This window comes from Hydra vulgaris, chromosome 08, assembly GCF_038396675.1.
Source record: "Hydra vulgaris chromosome 08, alternate assembly HydraT2T_AEP".
Classification (NCBI taxonomy): domain Eukaryota; kingdom Metazoa; phylum Cnidaria; class Hydrozoa; order Anthoathecata; family Hydridae; genus Hydra; species Hydra vulgaris.
Window position 1 is genome coordinate 2,667,971 of NC_088927.1, and position 19,858 is coordinate 2,687,828.

The 19,858-nt window shown below is 28.0% G+C and overlaps 1 protein-coding gene across 7 annotated transcripts in view; it reads right to left on the reverse strand.

The window, feature by feature from the left end:
* LOC100206152 (uncharacterized) overlaps positions 1-19,858 on the reverse strand; it is a 184,509-nt gene that overhangs the window by 78,374 nt on the left and 86,277 nt on the right. For all 7 annotated transcript variants that reach the window (XM_065802267.1, XM_065802268.1, XM_065802273.1 and 4 more), the window contains 4 exons: positions 19,666-19,803; positions 19,333-19,431; positions 19,013-19,123; positions 6,755-6,949 (listed from right to left, as the gene is read on the reverse strand). In XM_065802267.1, the coding sequence (XP_065658339.1) occupies positions 6,755-6,949; positions 19,013-19,123; positions 19,333-19,431; positions 19,666-19,803 (543 nt within the window). The remainder of the gene's footprint in view (positions 1-6,754; positions 6,950-19,012; positions 19,124-19,332; positions 19,432-19,665; positions 19,804-19,858) is intronic.

Below are 19,858 nucleotides of genomic sequence, written 5' to 3' on the forward strand. Positions count from 1 at the left end.
TTTATGCATTGAGGAAGAGCTTCATTTAAAAAAAAAAAATCTGTATGTACCACTGCGTACTTACGGATTTTTTTTTTTATCGCTTGGGGGGGGGGGCCCTTTGAAAGCCTACAGGTTTATACAAGGAGTGAGGATGGGTCCTAAACCAGTGGTTTTACTGTGTATGTACTTAATGGATGCCCCCTTTGCTGGATTGTAGCACAATATTGTACAAATTTTCAATAGTTTGCAAATAGATTTAGAATTTGCCTTATTTTTTAATTAATAAAACAGAATTAATAAAATAACTTTTTGTAATTTAAAAATCAATTAAAACAAGTAAATTTAGAAAAAATAAGTTTGAAACTTTTTGTAATTTAAAGCTTCTTTTTATAATTACTGCTTGATCAGTTATAATTACTCTCTGGTCAGTTATAATAATTGCCTGGTAAGTTATAATTATTACGAAATCAGTTATAATTACTGCCTGGTTATTTATAATTACTGCCTGGTCATTTATAATTACTGCCTACTCAGTTTTAATTTTTTTTCCTGGTCATTATTCAACTACGCATTATTGTAACACCTGCTCTTAAAAAAGAGTTCTAAAAAAAAAAGTTTCAAGATCAGTAACTAGTGTTTTGTTTACATGATCATAGTAAAAAACCAAACCAAGTAAAACCCTCTAATAAAATAAATACTTCAAACAAAACATAAAACTTCAAAAAAAAAACATACAACTTCAAACATAAAACTTCAAACAAAAAGTAAAGTTAATTTAAAAAAACATGCATTAATAAAATATTAATTTTTTTGATTTACAAAAACAATCTCTTCTTTGGTTTTGAGGACAAGACTGCAATAAAGTTTCAGTTTAAAGCAAAGTAGAATTCAACTTGTAAGATGTATGATGCCATACAATATATCAAGTTGTATGTTGTATCATTAAGATCAAATCAGTTGCAACCTGTTCCATGTCCTGCTGCCTTGTGGGATTCACTTTCTAAGCAAAGACTGGAAGAATTTTGCTTCCGATCATCAGTACTATTTTAAAATTGGTCATGCCTATAGTAATATATACATATATATTAATTTTTTTCAAATTTTTTTTATTTTTTTATTTATTTTGTGTGTGTCTCTTATATAGTTTGAGGTGCCTTAGTTACTGTTTTAGCTCACCTGTAATCTACTTTATATGTATATTTGTGCTCTGTCTGAACTTCTGCCGCGGTGTTTACTCACCTTTAAGTTACTATCTATATGTTTGTGTTCTGTCTGTATATGTTTATATCTGTTTATGTTATGTGTATATGTTTATGTTCTGTCTGAACCTCTGGCGTGGTGTTCACTCACCCATAAGTTTCTATCTGTATGTTTGTGTTCTGTCTGTTTATGTTTATATCTATGTTTGTGTTCTGTATGAACCTTTGGCGCAGTGTTATCTCACTTATAAGTTTTACTTTATGTATGCATGTGTTCTGTTTAAATGTTTCGTTTAAATGTTTAAATCTGTTTTGATGCAGTGTGAGCTCATTAACTAACTAAGCACTCCAACTATTGAGCCCAGGCTCACTCTTATCTCCAGTATTTTGTTGGGTGTAATATTTCCAAAATATTATATCTAGTGTTTTAAGGTGCTGTTTGCAGGAAATAGTTCCTTTTAACTACTCCAGGTCAGATCAGGTTCAGGATCATCACAATCACCCTGCTACTGATATTATGTAACTTAGTGCTACCTGCCCCATGCCATGCTGCCTTGCAGAGTGTGCTTTTTTAGGCTAGGACAAACAAATTCTGACTTAAAATCCCCTGCCTTGGGGCTCTTAGTTGAGTAAAGGCAAGAGACGATGTCTCAATAAAAATACTCATTTAGGGCAGATGTTAATTGCATCCAGCTATTGTCTTGTAAGAGGCCTCCTAGGCAAAGGCTGTAGGGGTAAGCAGAATAATTCTGTTAACTAGCCTCAAACCCCTTCTTCATCATTAGGTTGGCGTAGATAAAAACATGTCCTTAATAGTGGCTATGCAACTGTTCCTGTTATCTTCTAATAAAGGTACAGCTATAAAACTCAGTTTAATTGTTCTGAGGCTGGCTGGTATTAAAGTTTCCCAAACTCTGTGGTAGCTCTCAGAGAGGCTGATTCCATCAATAGCTGCTAAATATCGGAGTGTTAACAGTGTCATGTTGTGGATGGATGGTGTCCCTGTTAATGCTTTTGGTGCGCATTGTTGAGGCCACAGAAGGAGCCCTATGTTACAACTTTAATTAAGACGTAACTACTTTAATTAAGTCTTAACATATGGGTTAGTTAACAGGACTGAGAAAATTGCATAGCTTATTGCTTGGGAGGCTATGCTCTATCTATGAATGAGTCAAGATCTCTTTAAACTTAAATTATGCCAAAAGTAAATCAAAACATTAAACATAAAAAACCATCCCCATCACTCAACTGTTTTAATATATCTTTTACTAATATTCGCAGTCTGCGAAGCAAACTTATATCAGTTGAATTTTACCTCTCACAAATTTCACCAGACATGCTTGCTCTTAGTGGGACGAATTTTAATTTTGCTATTCCTTCTTCTGATCTTAGTGTTAATGGGTACTATCTTTTAATTCACAAAGACTCTAATAGTCACATGCTTGGCTTAAGGGTATACATACGCATCAATTCACTTAATTATTGTTTTCCTGACAACCCTAACCATTTACCTTCACTCCATGATTTATGTTTGGTCTTTGACCCTAACTTGCATTCAGTTTCTCCTTTTTCTCCCTTAAGTGGTTCAATGATCTTTTTAAATCTTTCATCTTGTACTTCATTTTTGGACTCACCTTATCATCGCACTACTTACTACTATCCTAAAGCTGACTGGGACTCTTTTCATGATTTTCTTCGAGACAGTCCTTGGGCTGATGTCTTTTACCTCTCAGCTGATAAGTGCGCCTCCTATGTAACCTCCTGGATTCAGAAAGGAATGGATGCTTTTATTCATTTTTGTTGGTTCCAAGTCAAGCCTCATTCTAGTCCATGATTTTCATCTTCTTGTGCAGCTGCTATATCTAATCGTAATCATTTTTTTCATCTTTTTAAAAGAAAAACTCTCTTGAAAACAAACAGCTATTTATTATTGCAAGAAATCGATGTAAAAAAGTGATTTCAGATGCTAGGCTCCATTATTCTCAATTCACAAAATCTCATATTTTATCTCAGAAGTTAGGCTCAAGAGGCTTTTGGAAAATCTTCAACAGCGTTGTTAACAAAGGAAGGTCTTACATTCCATCTCTCAATTATGGTACTGATCTTATTACCTCTCCCAATTATAAAGCTGAACTTTTTGTAAAAAACTTTTTTTCTAATTCGACTCTCAAATCTTATGACCATTTTCTTCCTACCATTCCAATTAAACAGGTTAACCTATTGTTAGACATTCAAATCACTCCAGCTTCCATTGCTAAAGTCATACCTTGATTAAACTTTTCTACGGCTTGTAGTCGAGACAACATTCCTGTCGCAGTCTTACAAAATTGTTCTCCAGAACAGAATTTTTTCTTAACTATTGAATAAGTGTTGTTTTTGACTAAGTCTTATTTTCCTGCATGCTGGAAAATGGCATCTGTTATTCCAATTTTCAAAAACTCCGTTGAACATTCTGACCTCTCCAATTATTGTCCAACCAGTTTTCTTTTTTTTATTAGCAAGGTCTTTGATAAACAAATTTCTCACATGCCATCTTGAGTCAAATAACTTGCTGTCAGACAATTAATACAATTTTTGATCCTATCCCTTGCTAACTGCTGTAACTGAAAGATTTTATTTTGCATTAGATGGAGGTGGCGAGGCTCCATCTAATGCTAGGGCTATTGCTCTTAACATATCAAAAACTTTCAACAAAGTTTGGCATGTTGGTCTCCTCCATAAACTTGTTTCATATAGTGCATCTGGGAAAGTTTTTGAGATTATCAAATTGTTTCTTTCTAACCGCTTTATTAAAGTCATCCCCAAAGATCAACACTCTTCTTTACTCGCAGTAACTTCTCAAGGTTTTATTCTTGGTCCTGTTTTGTTTCTTATCTACATTAATGATCTTCCCGACAACCTTACATCTAAAGTAGTTCTTTTTGGTGATGATTCAACTTTATACTCCTGTCTTGACAAAAAGCCTTTTTTTCTTGATCGAATAAAATAGGCAACCAATCTTGAATATGATCTTACTTCTGCAACAGATTATAATTTACTACTGAACTACTTTTATGGAAATTTACTTTTCATTTACTACTTTCATGGAAACCATATATGCAGTCAATTGCCAAGTTAAAATCTGCTAAGGTTGCTTCTCTTTATCATGCTTGCCATTTTCTCTCTCCTGATTCCATTCTCTACCTCTACAAATCTCTTATTCATCCCTGTATGGGATATTGTTGTCATATTTGGGCTGGTTCTTCTAATGATGCTATTTCTCTTCTAGACAAGGTCTAAAAACGCATTGCAAACATAATTGGACCCGATCTATTGGCTAATTTTGAGGCTCTTTCCCATCATCATAAAGTTGCATCTCTTTCTCTTTTCTACAAATACTATCATGGTTGCTGCTCAAAGGAGCTATCATCTCTAGTTCCATCAACTAAAACTCATTCTCACTTGACTTGTCATACATTAAAGTTTCATTCTTTTACTGTATGTGTCCCTGCATGCTCTAAAAAAATTTATTTGTCTTGTTTTTTTCCCCACATTTTAACCCTTTAAAACTTTCTCCCATCTTCATGTTTTCCTAATTTATACAACCTTCAACTTTTTAAGTCTTCTGCCAAACAATTTTTTGCTATATAATTCTATTTGTTTTTTTTAGTAACTCCAAACTTAATAGTGATTGCTTGCACCCTTGTTGGGAGTGAATTAGAATAAAGTTTAATAAAATAGTATATATACATACAACATATTAAGTTGTATGGTGTATCAACTTGCACAGTGTATCAAGGCATATGATGTCCCCTAATAATATCTTTCAGTATAACTATTTACTTTGATATTTTTTATTGAAAGAGTTAAATTTTAAACATTAAAACTTAAATTTTTATCATATAAAACTTAAATTTTTATCATATATTTATAAGCTGGGTGAGTTTGAAAAAAAAATCCTTGTAAAATTAGATTAGTCTTAAAATTAGATTAGTCTTTTTAAAAATATTCTGCATTCTATTAAGCTTTTTAAAACAGCAGGCCCATAGTATTTCAATAAAAATACTCATCTTGGGAATAATGAAAACAGCACGCTACTTAAGTCTCATAGAAACGAAAAAGATAAATAACAGTACAAACAGGTAAAAAAAATATTTTCAGTTGAACTGCACACCACTGCACACCACTTCATATTCATCACAGCGATGAATATGAAGTGTGAAAGTGAAAGCAAATATTCATCACTTATAGTTGTAAAATTTGTATTAGAGCATTGCAAAGTTTATTTTTTTTTAAATTTCATAAAATGTCCTACAGAATATAAAAATACATTCAACTACTATGTGTAAATTATTAATAGAAAAAAAAATAATAATAATAATAAATAAAAAAACCTACAAATTTTATTATATTAATAATAAGGGCATAAACAAATTTTTCAACTTGCATGTTTTCGCTATTTGAATAGAGTATTTATTATAATCCTAAATTGAATAACTAAGATTTTTGCTAAAATGCCTTCTTCACAAATCTTCACTTTTCAACAAACAAATGTCTTCTTTTCATTTCACTTTACACTAGGCTTGCTCTAGTGTAAAGTGAAATGAAACTATTTCCAAACCAAAGCAATTTTATTTTTATTTCCACTTCTCCTGTTTGCTTTTACTTTTTTGTTCTTCCTCTTTAACTTACATTTTTCTTCCAGTTAAGCTTCTTGTTTTGCTTCCAGCTTTCAGAAGAGCTTTGTAACTTGATTAAGATAATTTAACAGAAAGACATTATTTTGAGTTTATTATCAATAAATGCAAAGCTCTTTAACAAACTTCAGAGCACCAATTATATCCATAATAATCAATATGACGCTGTTTTTTATATTTCGTAATTGGAAATAAATGAAGCTGTTTCCTAAATTAATCAACTAAAGCTGAGCATCTTGATTTCATCAAAAATTTTGTTTCTGTGTTAATGATATATATATGTAAATATTACACGATGATATGTAAAAAATAAATAATACTATTAAATTGGTATTATTTGCTTATAATGCAACAATATATTACAATATTGATAAAAAGAAAAAACTTTTTAATTGCTTTAGCAGATGATTTTAAATATAATCTTTTTTCTGTGATGTGTGCCTAGGCCTAATATACCTTTTTACATACATCAGCCTGGGGAACATTGAGCCTGGGCTTCACATTAGCTGTAAAATTTGAATAAAATTCAGTTATTTTTTAGGCAAATCATTATCAATAATCAATTATTATATAAAACGATAAAATTAATTAAGAAAATTAATTAGAAAAGAGAAATAACTTTTATTTTTGTTTAAAAAAATCTTTTTTTTACAGTAAAACAAACTACCCTCACCCTAACCATTCATACCCTCACCATAACCATTCAGTAGGTATGTATATATGCAGCCTTATTTCAATATCATGTAAAAACAATGATACTTGGATAAAATTTAAAAATGAAGGTGGTCTGACCTCTTTCTTTCCTATTTAAGGTTAATGCAATTCTTCTATTTAAAGATTTCTAGTAATAAAGAATAATCAGAACATAAGTGCATACAAAAATTATAAAGAACTTACAATAGCTCCACCGCCACCTAAATCAGGTAAGCTGAATTCGCCAATTTTTTGAGCACCAGCATCTATTTGCAAAATATGTGTGCTACCTAAAGGTGTTTTAGAGCTTACAGCAGGTTCTCCAACAACAAGTGTTTTAACGATAGAAGAAAAGACCCGATCCTCGACTCTTAGTGCAAATTCCATAGTAGTTTGACCCTTAAATAAAGATCTTTTAAATAATTAATTAGTTTATTTCTTTTTCTCATAAAAATATTTTTAAAATGCAAAACAATTTATCATCATAAAGTTTTACAAGAAAGTTTATCTAAGTTAATAAACAATTAATAAACATAGATAATGATAAAAAAGACATTAAAATACTACTAGCTAACCCGTAAAATACAGGTCTATACCAAATCTACTATTTCTATACTTATCTATTCCACATCATTTCTATGCATATTCCTTATTTACTTCAATATATTTGAGTAAAAAAACTCATTCTGAAAAATTGCTTTAAGAGCAAAAACATGACCATGCGCGCCTTTTTCGCCTAAGTAGAGCTTATTTAGGTTTGTTTTTCTCCTAAACGCATATCAATGGTAGCTAAGTGGCTCAGTGCACTGTCACCAGTGTCATTTTGGAAGGTTTAAGACCTTCCCTTAGAGTAATAAATTTATTCAATTTTGCTTATATATTTATAGAAAAAAATAATAATATAGCAAAAAAGATTTTTTTTTAAACAAAAAAAAAACAAAAATTGTTTTTTTTTGTAGAGTTGTTATTATTTTATTATTATGTTATTTTTCATTATTATCAGGCGTTTACGCATTATTAGTAATTATATATTCTATTTATTCTTTAATTTTATTACCTGTATAAAGAATAAAAGTAATAAAAGAATATATAATATATATATATATATATATATATATATATATATATATATATATATATATATTATATATATATATATATTATTGATTGATTTATTGAATTATATCTAGCAATGACCAATAATTGGCAAAGTATGTGTCAAACAACAAATTATTAAAACAAAAATTTTCTTATTTTATAGATTTATTATACATGATTGTTCCATATACCTGCAAACTCAAAATATGCTAATGTCGTTTACACTTACAGACGATTGTGCGTAATCCTATACAAATGGCAGAACTAAGAAGATCTTAGGCCATTAAAAACTATAGATATGGCCTTAGCTATAAATTGCTAATCTAAAAGTGATGCCAGAAAAATTTTGGCCATTGACGTCAGTTAGTGGCAAAAAAAACTTTTAAATATCAATTTTGCTTTTGCATTAATCTTACATTTTTTGATTAATTATAATTATGTTGCATACAATTGCACAAAAAGATATAAAACTGGTACAGATATATCATTTCACAGATTAGAGTTGGTATTTATTACAATATTAATAAATAAATAGTTTTAAAGAAATATAATTAGTTTAGTGCTATATTACTTTATTATTATTTTATTTTATCTCATAAAATATATTCTAAATAAAAAAAACTTCGACATCACAAACACAAAAAAACTTTGGTTTCAACAATTTATAAAAAAGCCATGTCTATCATTTTTAATGGTCTAAGAAGAAGATGATGTAATTTTAGCAATCAGAAATTGTTAAAAGAGGGACAAATCTAAAATCAAAATTTCAAATTTTTAACTTGAATGAGACGATGTTTCGTGTTTTTTCAATCTTGTCAATTTTTTTTTAAATACAATAACATTAATACAAAAATTCAAAACAAAACAGAGCAAAAGTCTTTTAATTATTAGAAAAGTTTTCTTACACACATTCCTCTATAAAACATTACACAAGTGGATTTTTTACATTTTCATACAATAAATGTGTTTTATATATATTGTTTATATATAAGCTTTCATATTATTCATATGCAATAAAGCTGTGCTTATTTAGAGAACCCGCTTGAAAAGTGTTCATTAATTGCAATAAGAGTTTATAAAATGGTTTGCTTTTTATTTTGATGCATAACTTTAATAGATAATGCGCTGCCATCAGTGTAATTTTGCAAGGGTTCAAATCCGCCCCTTAACAAAATAGATTTTCAACTTTTTCAATCTGGCCATATATATTTATAGCAGAAAAAATATATAGCAAAAAGACTTGTAATTGTTAAAATAAATTTAAAGTTTCTTCTAGCTACAGGCTTTTTTCTTTCTTATACCTCCTCAGCAGCACCTTCTGGAGTAGCAGGACTGTCTTATTAAACTTTTTCTTTACTAAGTTTCATAACATAATATTTTTTCAGACTCATTTTTTCAGCTTATTAGAACTAATTACCTGAGCACATTAATAAAATAAGTATCTTAATCATGACATATTCACAATAAATTTCTCTTAGTGTTTTGATGATTTTGGAATTTTTAGCTTTTTAAAAAAGCCTTTTGTTTGTTAAAGTGTATAATATCTTTACATATGTTATGTATATAATATCTTTATAATTTATATATCTTTATAACAATATATACATATATAATAATATTATATAATATTATAATAATATTATATATCTTTATAATAAAGAGAGCGATCTGATTCATCTAACTACCGTCCCATTAGTCTTCTTCCTATCATAAACAAGGTTTGTGAATCTTTAATTAACAAACACTTATATTCTCATCTTGAATCTAATAACTTACATTCTGACCATCAATGTAGATTTCGATCTTCTTGTTCTACATCTCATTTGCAAACAGTAATACCCAATAGGTTTTATCGTGCATTAGATAAAGGTGGAGAGGTTAAGGCCATCGCTCTTGACATTTCAAAAGCTTTTGATAAAGTTTGGCATGCTGGTCTTCTCCATAAGCTTTCTTCTTATGGTGTATCTGGCAACATCTTTAAGATTATTGAATCCTTCCTTTCCAATCGTAGTATAAAAGTTGTCCTCGATGGACAGCACTCTTCTTCTTATTCTGTAACTTCAGGAGTTCCTCAAGGTTTTATCACTGGCCCTATACTCCTTTTAATTTACATTAACCATTTTCCAGATATTCTCACAAGGTGGCATTGTTTGCTGATGATACTACCATTTATTCTTGTCGTGATAAGAAACCAACACTCACTAATAGCTTGGAGGGGTATTTGAGCTTGAAAAAGATCTCACTTCTGCTACAGCAAGGGCTTACAGTGGCTGGTGAACTTCAATACAGATAAAACTCAATTTTTTTCAGCCAATTGTTATCGCAATAAGTTATATATTTATGAACGATGATGTACTCGATGAGTCATCTACTCTTCATCTTCTAGGATTAACTCTTACTTCCGATCTTTCTTGGAAACCATATATCAAATCCGTTGCAAAATTAGCATCTACTAAGGTTGCATCTCTTTATCGAGCTTGACACTTTCTTACTTTGGATTCTATTCTCTATCTATATAAATCTCAAATCCGGCCTTGTATGGAATACTGTTGCCATATCTGGGGCGAATCTTCTAATGATGCTCTTTCTCTTTTAGATATGGTGCAAAAATGCATTGTAAACATAGTTGGACCTGCTCTTGCAGCCAAACTCTAACCATTATCACATTGTCATAATGTTGATTCTCTTTCTCTTTTCTACAAATACTATAATGGGCACTGCTCTAAAGAGCTAGCGTCTCTTGTGCCATCTACTAAAATTCTTTCTTATGTTACTCGTCATTTAATTAAGTCTCATCTTTTTTCCCAAAACGCTTATTCGTCTAGTTTTTTTCCTCGAACATCAGCTCTTTGAAATTCACTTCCTTCATCTTGCTTTCCTGATTCATACAATTTGCAATCCTTTAAGTCATCCGTCAATCGCTATCTTGCTCTACAATCTTCATCTTTTCTCTTCCAGTAACTTCCAACTTTGATTAGTGGTTGCTTGCAGCCTTGTTGGAAGCAAAGATGTTTAAAAAAAATAAAAAATTTCTAAAGTTTTTTATTTTGTATTTAAAAAAAAATCAAATAAGATTAAAAAAAAGAAAATTGCCAGTGGTAAGATTCGAATCACGGCTTTTTCACTCAGAAGTTCTGTGAGCTAACCACTAGACATATTGACTAATGAAAATTTTAAAACTATATAATAAATAAAAGACCTTATAAAATGGAAATAATTGCTATAGATGTTGCAATGCAATTTTCAAGTGAAAGTAAAGCTTGATTTTGTTTTAGTATGTTTTAACATTACATAATTTGAAGCTTAAATAATTACGTAATACATACATACATACATATATATATATATATATATATATATATATATATATATACACTTATATATACATACATATATATATAAATATATATATATATATATATATATATATATATATATATATATATAAATATATATATATATATATATATGTATATATGTATATATATATATATATATATATATATATATATCTGTAAATGTAAAATATGTTTATTCTATGTATTCTTCCAATATGTGACTATGTGAATTTCTACCAATAAATTTGGCAGTATGTTTGGGATCATTATCCTATTGAAAAATGCAGTTGGCCATGTTATGCCCTAATTGACTGACAGAATCTCAAAAAAACATTTTTAATTTCATGAAACTAGCGTTAAGAAGTTTTCTAAGAATCATAATTTATAATAAAGAATTTATTTATTGTAATTTAAAATTGTAATTTATCAATAAAATCAATAAAACTGTAATTTATCAATAAAATCAATAAAATTGTTATTTATCTAATTCATCACAAGATACACAGCCTAAAACCATAACAAGGCCTCTGCCGTATTTTACTGTAGCTTTTTATGCAATAATTTTATGTGATTTTCTTGACCTTTCACACCAAAAAGTACTTTCCGGAAATTATTAAGATTTTTTTCTTGTTCTCTGGCAAATTTCAGACGGCGTTAATCTCTAAAACAAATGGGTTTTTTTGCAGATACTTTATTTAGCTTTATTTAATCTAAATTAGATTTTAGGTATCATCAATTGGTAAATTTGTTGATAAGTTGGTAAAACTTTATTTAGCAACGAAATAAATGTTCTTTTCTTTACATCAGTCACAACTTATCGGTCTTGATGAGGCATTTTCAGCCACTTTGTGGTAAAAAAAAAATATGGCTCTGGTCCTAGAAATATTTTTTCAAACTTCATCACAAAAGAATTTATTTTTGTCAAACTACTTCCTGACCAGTCTATAAAAACTCTGATAAACAAAAAATAATAATAAATTACTTTCCCACTTCGGATGTTACAGTACTAAAATGATTTGACTTGTAGGCCACAGTAAAAGATATCATACTTTTATGCCTGTTGTTGCCGCCAATTTTAAAGATGGCAGCCTAATATTTGTGAAATATAACAAACAAAAACTTTTAAAACATTTAAAAACTCAAAAGTTTTATTTGTTTAAATAAATTTAGTTTGAATCAGACTGAAAAAGAGTTAGTCAAAAGCAGTTAGAAGAATTAAAAAACAGAATAGTTGGTTGGGGAGGAGGGATACTGATAACTTGGTCAGAATAAATAAACTGGATAACGAGAATCAACTCAAATGAGTTACAAATGAAACAAAATAGAGAGAGAGAGAGAGAGAGAGAGAGAGAGAGAGAGAGAGAGAGAGAGAGAGAGAGAGAGAAGGATGAAAAATATATTAAGCAAATCCTAAAACAGAAAAAAAATAATAGTTAAAAAGTTATAAAACAAACTTAATGTGAATGTTACGATACAAAATGTTTTAGGATTTTTTGTTAAAAGGCTAACGATGGTAGTAATGCTCCATTTATAGTAATGGTAAAGGACAAAACTGAAAGAAATGCAATTTTGAGAAAATCTAAAAATTTAAGAGATTAAGAATACATAAAACCCAGATCAAACCCAAACTGAAAAATTTAATTTGAAACAATTAAGATTACAGTGCAAAGAGAAAAACAATATTAATTCAGATGGTTATGTTTACTAGGTTATTTAAATATCAATAATCTAGTTAACCTTTAATGATTAACATTGTATTACCTCATTTTTAAGTAGTTACTAGGCTTTTCTGAACACATTTCTTATAATTAGTAATTTCTTATAATTAGTAATTTAATGTGTTAAATTACTGTTTAATGCACTCAGTGACAATTGTTATAATATTTCATGCTAGAAGATTCATTTATTTGGCTAAAAGAATCTTCTAGCATGTAATTGGCTATATATAAAAAATCTAATTTAATGCGCTTTAAACTGTTTTAACATGAATAACTTTTGACTTAATATCACAAAAATCAGGTAGTATATTATATAATTTAAAACTGCTATTTAAGTTTATAATTCATTTTTTAACTAAATTAAATAAGGATTGACAGACAACTTAAAATATTGCAAATTATATAAATTTGCAATATTTATATAATTTGCAATATTTTAAGTTGTCTGTCATAAATAACAAAAAATAAAGTAAACAAAAACAAAGTAATAATTTTATTTTTTAATTTTAGGAAAGCACATTCTGTTGTGAAAAGAGGGCAACCACTGATCATTTTTGATGGCAACTTTAGGCAAATACTGCCAATTGTGAAAAGAGGGCAACCAGCTGTAGAAGCATGTGTAAAATGTTCTTTATTTTTTTTTTTTTTTTTTTGTTATTCACCTCCTCAAGGCCGAGAAGGCCACTACAGATGAGGAGGCTACTTAATAGTGATTATAACCCTCTCTCAACTCTATAACTCCGAAATACGAACCTTGACGAACAAGGCCGCTGCACGGAGAAACAAGTTGAGCGCGGTACTACCAGGAACGTGGTGGGGATCAAACTTGGAACTTCTTGCTTATGAAGCAAGAGCTTTACCACTACACCACTTCCGCATATTTAGATGCTGAAAAAGATGATTATGCTAAACAAGTTATTTTAACACACACTAATGTGGATTCATTGTCAATCACTGAACAAGTGATTGAGCATTTACTGGGAGAGGTAAAAACTTATTTATTACTGATTAAATTGAAACTGATGAGGTTAAAGTAAGAAATAACTTTCCTGTTGAGTTTTTGAAGAGCTTAACTCTAAGATTTATTTTTGAATAGCTTAACTCTAAGATAACGTTTATATATATAAGATATATTAAAATTTTTAATATATTTTATATATATAAAATATTAAAAATCCCTAAGTGCCGAGACAAGTTATGTTCATATTAAATAAAATACTTAAAAAACATGTTTTGGGCTAAATTTTTTAAAATTTAAATTTTTTTGAATAAAATTAAATTATAAATGCATATCAATATAATTAAAATTGTTGTTTTAATCAAAGCTTGCTGTCTCCATTTTTTTTGGTTCTCTGTGTCTGTATAATGTTAGCCGCAATCTGCAGACTTGATAATTTATTTCACGTGTGTTTTATTCATAACAGTTTTGGTATATGATGTCATCACATACATTTTTTTTTTAAGATATTGTTTTATTTTTTCAACCACAATCACCTAATCATGTTAATTTCTATAACATTTTATTAAATCCCAAAAAAATTTTGTGATACAAATAAAATAAAGTAATATTTATGGTTTTGATATTTGAGTATCGTAACATGTTTTTAACAATTGTATAAATAGTATAAATAAGTATAAACCTTTATCAAGATTTTAATATAAAAGTTATGTAAGAATGTTTTATATGGAATTTATTTTGTAAAATTGTTTTTGTCTTTTACCTACTTGAAGTTTTCAAATTGACAAAATGCAACGATTTGGATGAAAATAGAAAAGTGTTGCATCATAACACGTTTTGGCAATTTTCAAAACTGAGATTTTAATGATGAAACTATTTATTGCAAAACTTACATTTGTGAACTCCGGTAGTTTTTTAACATATAATGTTAAGAGACAGGTTTTGATATGACAGGCTTTAAAATACAACATAAAATGCCAAATACACAATGTTTTATAAAAGTGTGCTACAAGGATTTTCAATTTAAATCACTGTCTGTGATTATTGCAAAAATATGAAAATTATTGCATTAAATAATAGTAAGCTGTCTGGATTTTATGCGAGGTATAAATTGTATAAAAAAGGGCACAAAAAATATATACTTCACTTATTTATTAAACTATAAAATTTTAATTGAACTATAAAATGACAATTTGCCCTGTTATTGGGTGTCATAGTAATGCAAACACATCGGGTTTTCATATATCCAATTATCAATTACCCTCAGATCCAATAACTGCAGCTTTATGGAAAAAAGAAATCAGTACCCAGGAAAAAAAGTTCTACAGAATTTCTATAAACTTTTTAAGCATATGGCCTATAGAAATTCTATAGAATTCTATATAATTTCAATAGAAATTCCTATAAAACTTTTTTTTTATTTTTTTTTTTTATAGAAAAAAAAGTTTTGTAGCAATTTCTATAGAAATTAACAGACAATCTATGGAAATTCTATAGAATTTAATTTAAAAATTTACTTTAAAATTTAAAAAATTTAATTTAAAATTTAAAAAATTTACTTTAAAATTTAAAAAATTTAATTTAAAATTTAAAAAATTTAATTTAAAATTTAAAAAATTCAATTTAAAATTTAAAAAATTTAATTTAAAAATTCTATAGAATTTCTATAGGACATATGTTTCAAAAGTTTACAGAAATTTTAAAGAACTTTTTTTTCTGGGTATATATATCTACAACAAGAGTGTAAGAACATGTTCTTTTCATTTTGATAAATCATGTTTCGACATGATAAAAGAACAAATGACAAAATGAATCATTCCAAAATCAGTGCTAGGGTGGATCCATAGTTTGGAAATGGAAGTAAATTAGGCAGGCTGTTTAAAAGTGATAAAATTTCTTTAAAGTTGGTTGTTTTGAGGATGATAACCCACAGGGGTTTCTAGGAATGAGCATTAAAACAATGAAAGCATCACATACTAGAGTATTGAATCCTTATAAGGGTGAATATTATATATATTTCCTGACAAGAATCTGGTATTTTACTACATAATTTACAAATTTATTTATAGTTGATATATTTTTATACTCTTTCTTTAAGTATTTCTGTCCGTACTTTTCCTTATTAAAATGTGTTTATTTTCATTGTTATAATACTGCTGCTTACTGTTGTTTTTATTGTCTAACAAATTGATGAATTTAGTAATATTATGCTAATTGGTTTATCACATTATCCTTACCACAACGATGGCAATCATTTATAATTGTAGTGTTTCCTGCTTCTATGACAATTACTCACACACAATTACCAATAATTAAACAGTTCAACTACTTATTAATTTTTTTTTACATTTATTTTTTTTGCCTAATTGTTCCATTTATTAATCCATATTATTACTCTAACACACACAAAAGTTCTGATGTTTCTTTCTGGTGGAAAGTTTTGATTGAAAGTGTAAACCTACCTTTCCCATGTATCAAATTTACTAAGGGCTTGAACCATTCGAATTAAACATAAATTAATTTTAAACTAAATAATTAGACTGCATTGTATCAATTAAGTAAAACTAATCAGAATTAAACATAAAAAAGGAATCTTTCCACTAAACTGCATAAAGCAAATTAAATATAAAAATAATATTTCCAATAAACCATAAATTAAATTTAAATATAAATGCGCTAATATAAAACAAACAGCTGCACCACACCATACATAAATCATAAACATAAACAAAACTTAGAAGGAACAATCCCAATAAACTGTTTAAATTAATATAAATAAAAAACTAATGAACAACGTCACTAAACCATACAACCTAAATAAAATATAAATTTAATATATAACAACTATTTGCAGTAAAACTTACTGGTTTAAACTAAATACTAAAAAAATAATTTTACTAAAATGTATAAACTTAATTCAAGTATAAAGTAAATATAAAATGGGTGACTTGAATAAACTATACAAACAGAATTAATTAAAAACTAACACTTTATTAATTTACTAATAACCATATTAATCAAACTAAATTAAAGTTAAAATGAATATTTGTACTAAAATGTGCAAAAGTTAGTTATAATATAAATAAAAAACGAAGAATTGCATTAAACCATATAGACTAAATATAAACTAATCATAAAACAAAGAACTCTATTAAACCATATAAACTAAATATAAAACAAGAAACCGCATCATACTGCCTTGATTTTTCCTCTGGCTGCAAACTCTAATAATCACAAAATGTGTATAAATGTGTCATGATTTGGCTTCTAAAACAAAATATAAAACATGCAAACAAAGTTTTATTTAGTTATAAGATGTCATATACCGAAACTGTTATTAATTAAACATGCATGAAATAAATTATCAAGTCTGAAGATTGCGGCTAACATTATACAGACTCGGAGAACCAAAAAAAAATGAAGACGGCAAGCTTTAACTAAAAGACAATTTTAACTTTATTGGTATGCAATTATTATTTAGTTTTATTCAAAAAAATTTAGCCCAAACTTTTTTTTAAACATTTTCTTTAATATAAAAACAACTTGTCTTGGCACTTGGGGATCCCTTTAAGATAAGTCTAGATATGTTTAGAATTACATAGAACACTCTAGATATATGTAGATTGTTCTGGAACCACTGACCGAAAATATATAAGCAATTTCTGTGCAGTCATTCGACAACAACAACAGTTTTTGTTGTCGAATGACTGATTGATAAGGTTAAAAAAGTGATATAGAGACAGAGAACTTTCTTATTGGGACTGACAAATTAATTAAGCAGATATTACTTGGTGATGAAATACTGTTATTGGACTTCAGAACCTAATATAATAAAATATGTAAAAATATATGGATTGAACAATTAATGTAAGTTATATAAAACATTGAAAGCAATCAGTATATAGTTGTTGGGCAATACTAGATTCTGTATTCAAAGGACGAAGGGTAAGAATAGCGAACATTTCCAAAGAAGTTCAAAATTTATGAAGTAATAATTTAAATTATCCTCATTTATTTTTTCATTTATTCCTCGTTTATTTATTTTATTTATTTATTTTTTCCTCATTTGATTAAATAATAAGAAGGAAAACTTTCATGTTTGTTAAAAACTTACAATAAATGTGTTAAGCAGGAAAATATGAATCATTAGACAAACTGTTTGATATTACAAAAGCTAATGGAGTATGGTTGTCAGCTGAAGATTAACAACTCTTATTATCTACAAGTAGAAATTCGAGAAAAAATTGGTTATGCCACCTGTAAAGAAAAATTGGTTATGCCACCTGTAAAGAAAGGAAACAATTCATTTTTTAAAGAGAAGAAAATTGCCCGACAAACTATCAACATCAGTATTATACTCTCTCATCTCGGATAAGTCTGAAGTTATAGAAATAACAGAGATAATAATTTAAAAAGTGAATTTAAAAACAATTATGATGACAATGATAAACATATTTGCCCATCAAAAAGGAAACATAACAAGAGTAAAATTGCAGTGAATTTAGTGACATCATCAACAGTATCAACAAAAAAAGCTGCCAAATTCTGTTCTTTTGTTTTTATTTTAATTGCTTTTGTTCTCATACCTATAACAAGGCCAACATAATAGAAAATCTGCAGACTTGTTTTGTATTACTGAGTAAAGTATTGGTTTGCTGATCAATTTTACAATAAGTTAAATTAAGTAACTTGTAAAAATACTGGAGCCTTACAAGAAGGGGTTACAGGTACTGGAGAAATCAACACTGAAGATTCCCAACCAAGATTATTCTACTGTGCAGAATGTGCAATAAAGGTTATGCTGGAACTGTATTCAGTCAGTAGAAAAAAAAGACATATTGCAGTCTAGAATTATTTTAAGTAATAGACAGTGATGTGCTGATGTATATTAATCATAAATATAGACAACACAAAGCATATGCTATGCTCTATCAACTGTATTAGTTAGTGACTAGACATGTCACAATTGTTAAACAATGTACATTGTTAAGTTTGAAGACGCAATTTGATATTTTGAAATCTTTAATTTTATTATTCTTTATCCAATTATATCTTTTCTTTCATTATTCTAAAGCAATTTTTATTCTTTTATTTTAGTCTTTTTTTATTTTTTTATTCTTTATGTTTCAATTGCTAGAAACTTAAATAATAAAAAAAATCAACAATAAAAAATTTCATCAATAATAAAGTAAATAGAAGTAAAAATTAAATATATGTTTGTGGACTTGACTGGACAATGGGTTCTAGTTTTAAAAACATGTTTTTAGACAAATTTATTTTACAAACATAAGTTTACACATTTTAATATTATTAACAGTATTATATATAAATTCCAATGAAAGAAAAATACCCCTAATGCAGATGTTTTTGCCAAAATGTGGACAGATATGTCAGACAACTCATTGGCATTCAGCATATTAAACCGATCCAAAACCTTATCTAGGGTTTTTAAAGCAACTGTCTAAAAAACAAAGTCAAATAAATTATATTTAGATATAGTTGCATGTAAAAAAATTGTACTGAAATTTATTGCTATCTACTTCTATTGTTGTAAAACTTATTACTTTTACTCTGGTTGTTGTAATGAATTGCTAAAAACTAAAATTACAACCAATATTTAAATAAAATTAAAAAGACTTTAAATAAAAATATAAAGTACAAACTATTTACATCATTTCCCTCAGTTTGAATATTTTGTACAACCAGGTTAGCATCTTCTGGGGTGTCGATCCAAACAGAAAGAAGGTAATTTTCTATTAATTCCTTATTCTAAAAAAGTAAGTTGTCTGAAATTGTATGAAACATGATTAAGTATAAAAAACTTTAAAAATAGTTATTAACTTTTCCATACATTTTTCTATATACAAGTGATACAAATACAAAATAATTATCTTACATGCAAAATAACTATCTTACATGCAAAATAATTATCTGACATGCAAAATAATTAAGTAGTTAAATTAAAATCGCTTTCCTTAAGAAAACTTGAAAGAACTCAATTACCTCAAGAGAAATGGAACTATTCATTTCCAATAAAACAACAATGCGGTTTGCTAACAACGATTGTTCATTGGGTAAATTGCTCAATTTTAATTCCCTAATCAAGCTCAGAGTCAGATCTTCAGAAGGAGTTCCATAAACCTGAAGAAAAACCTGCATATAAAGCTGTGTTTAAACCATTAAAAATAATTGCTTT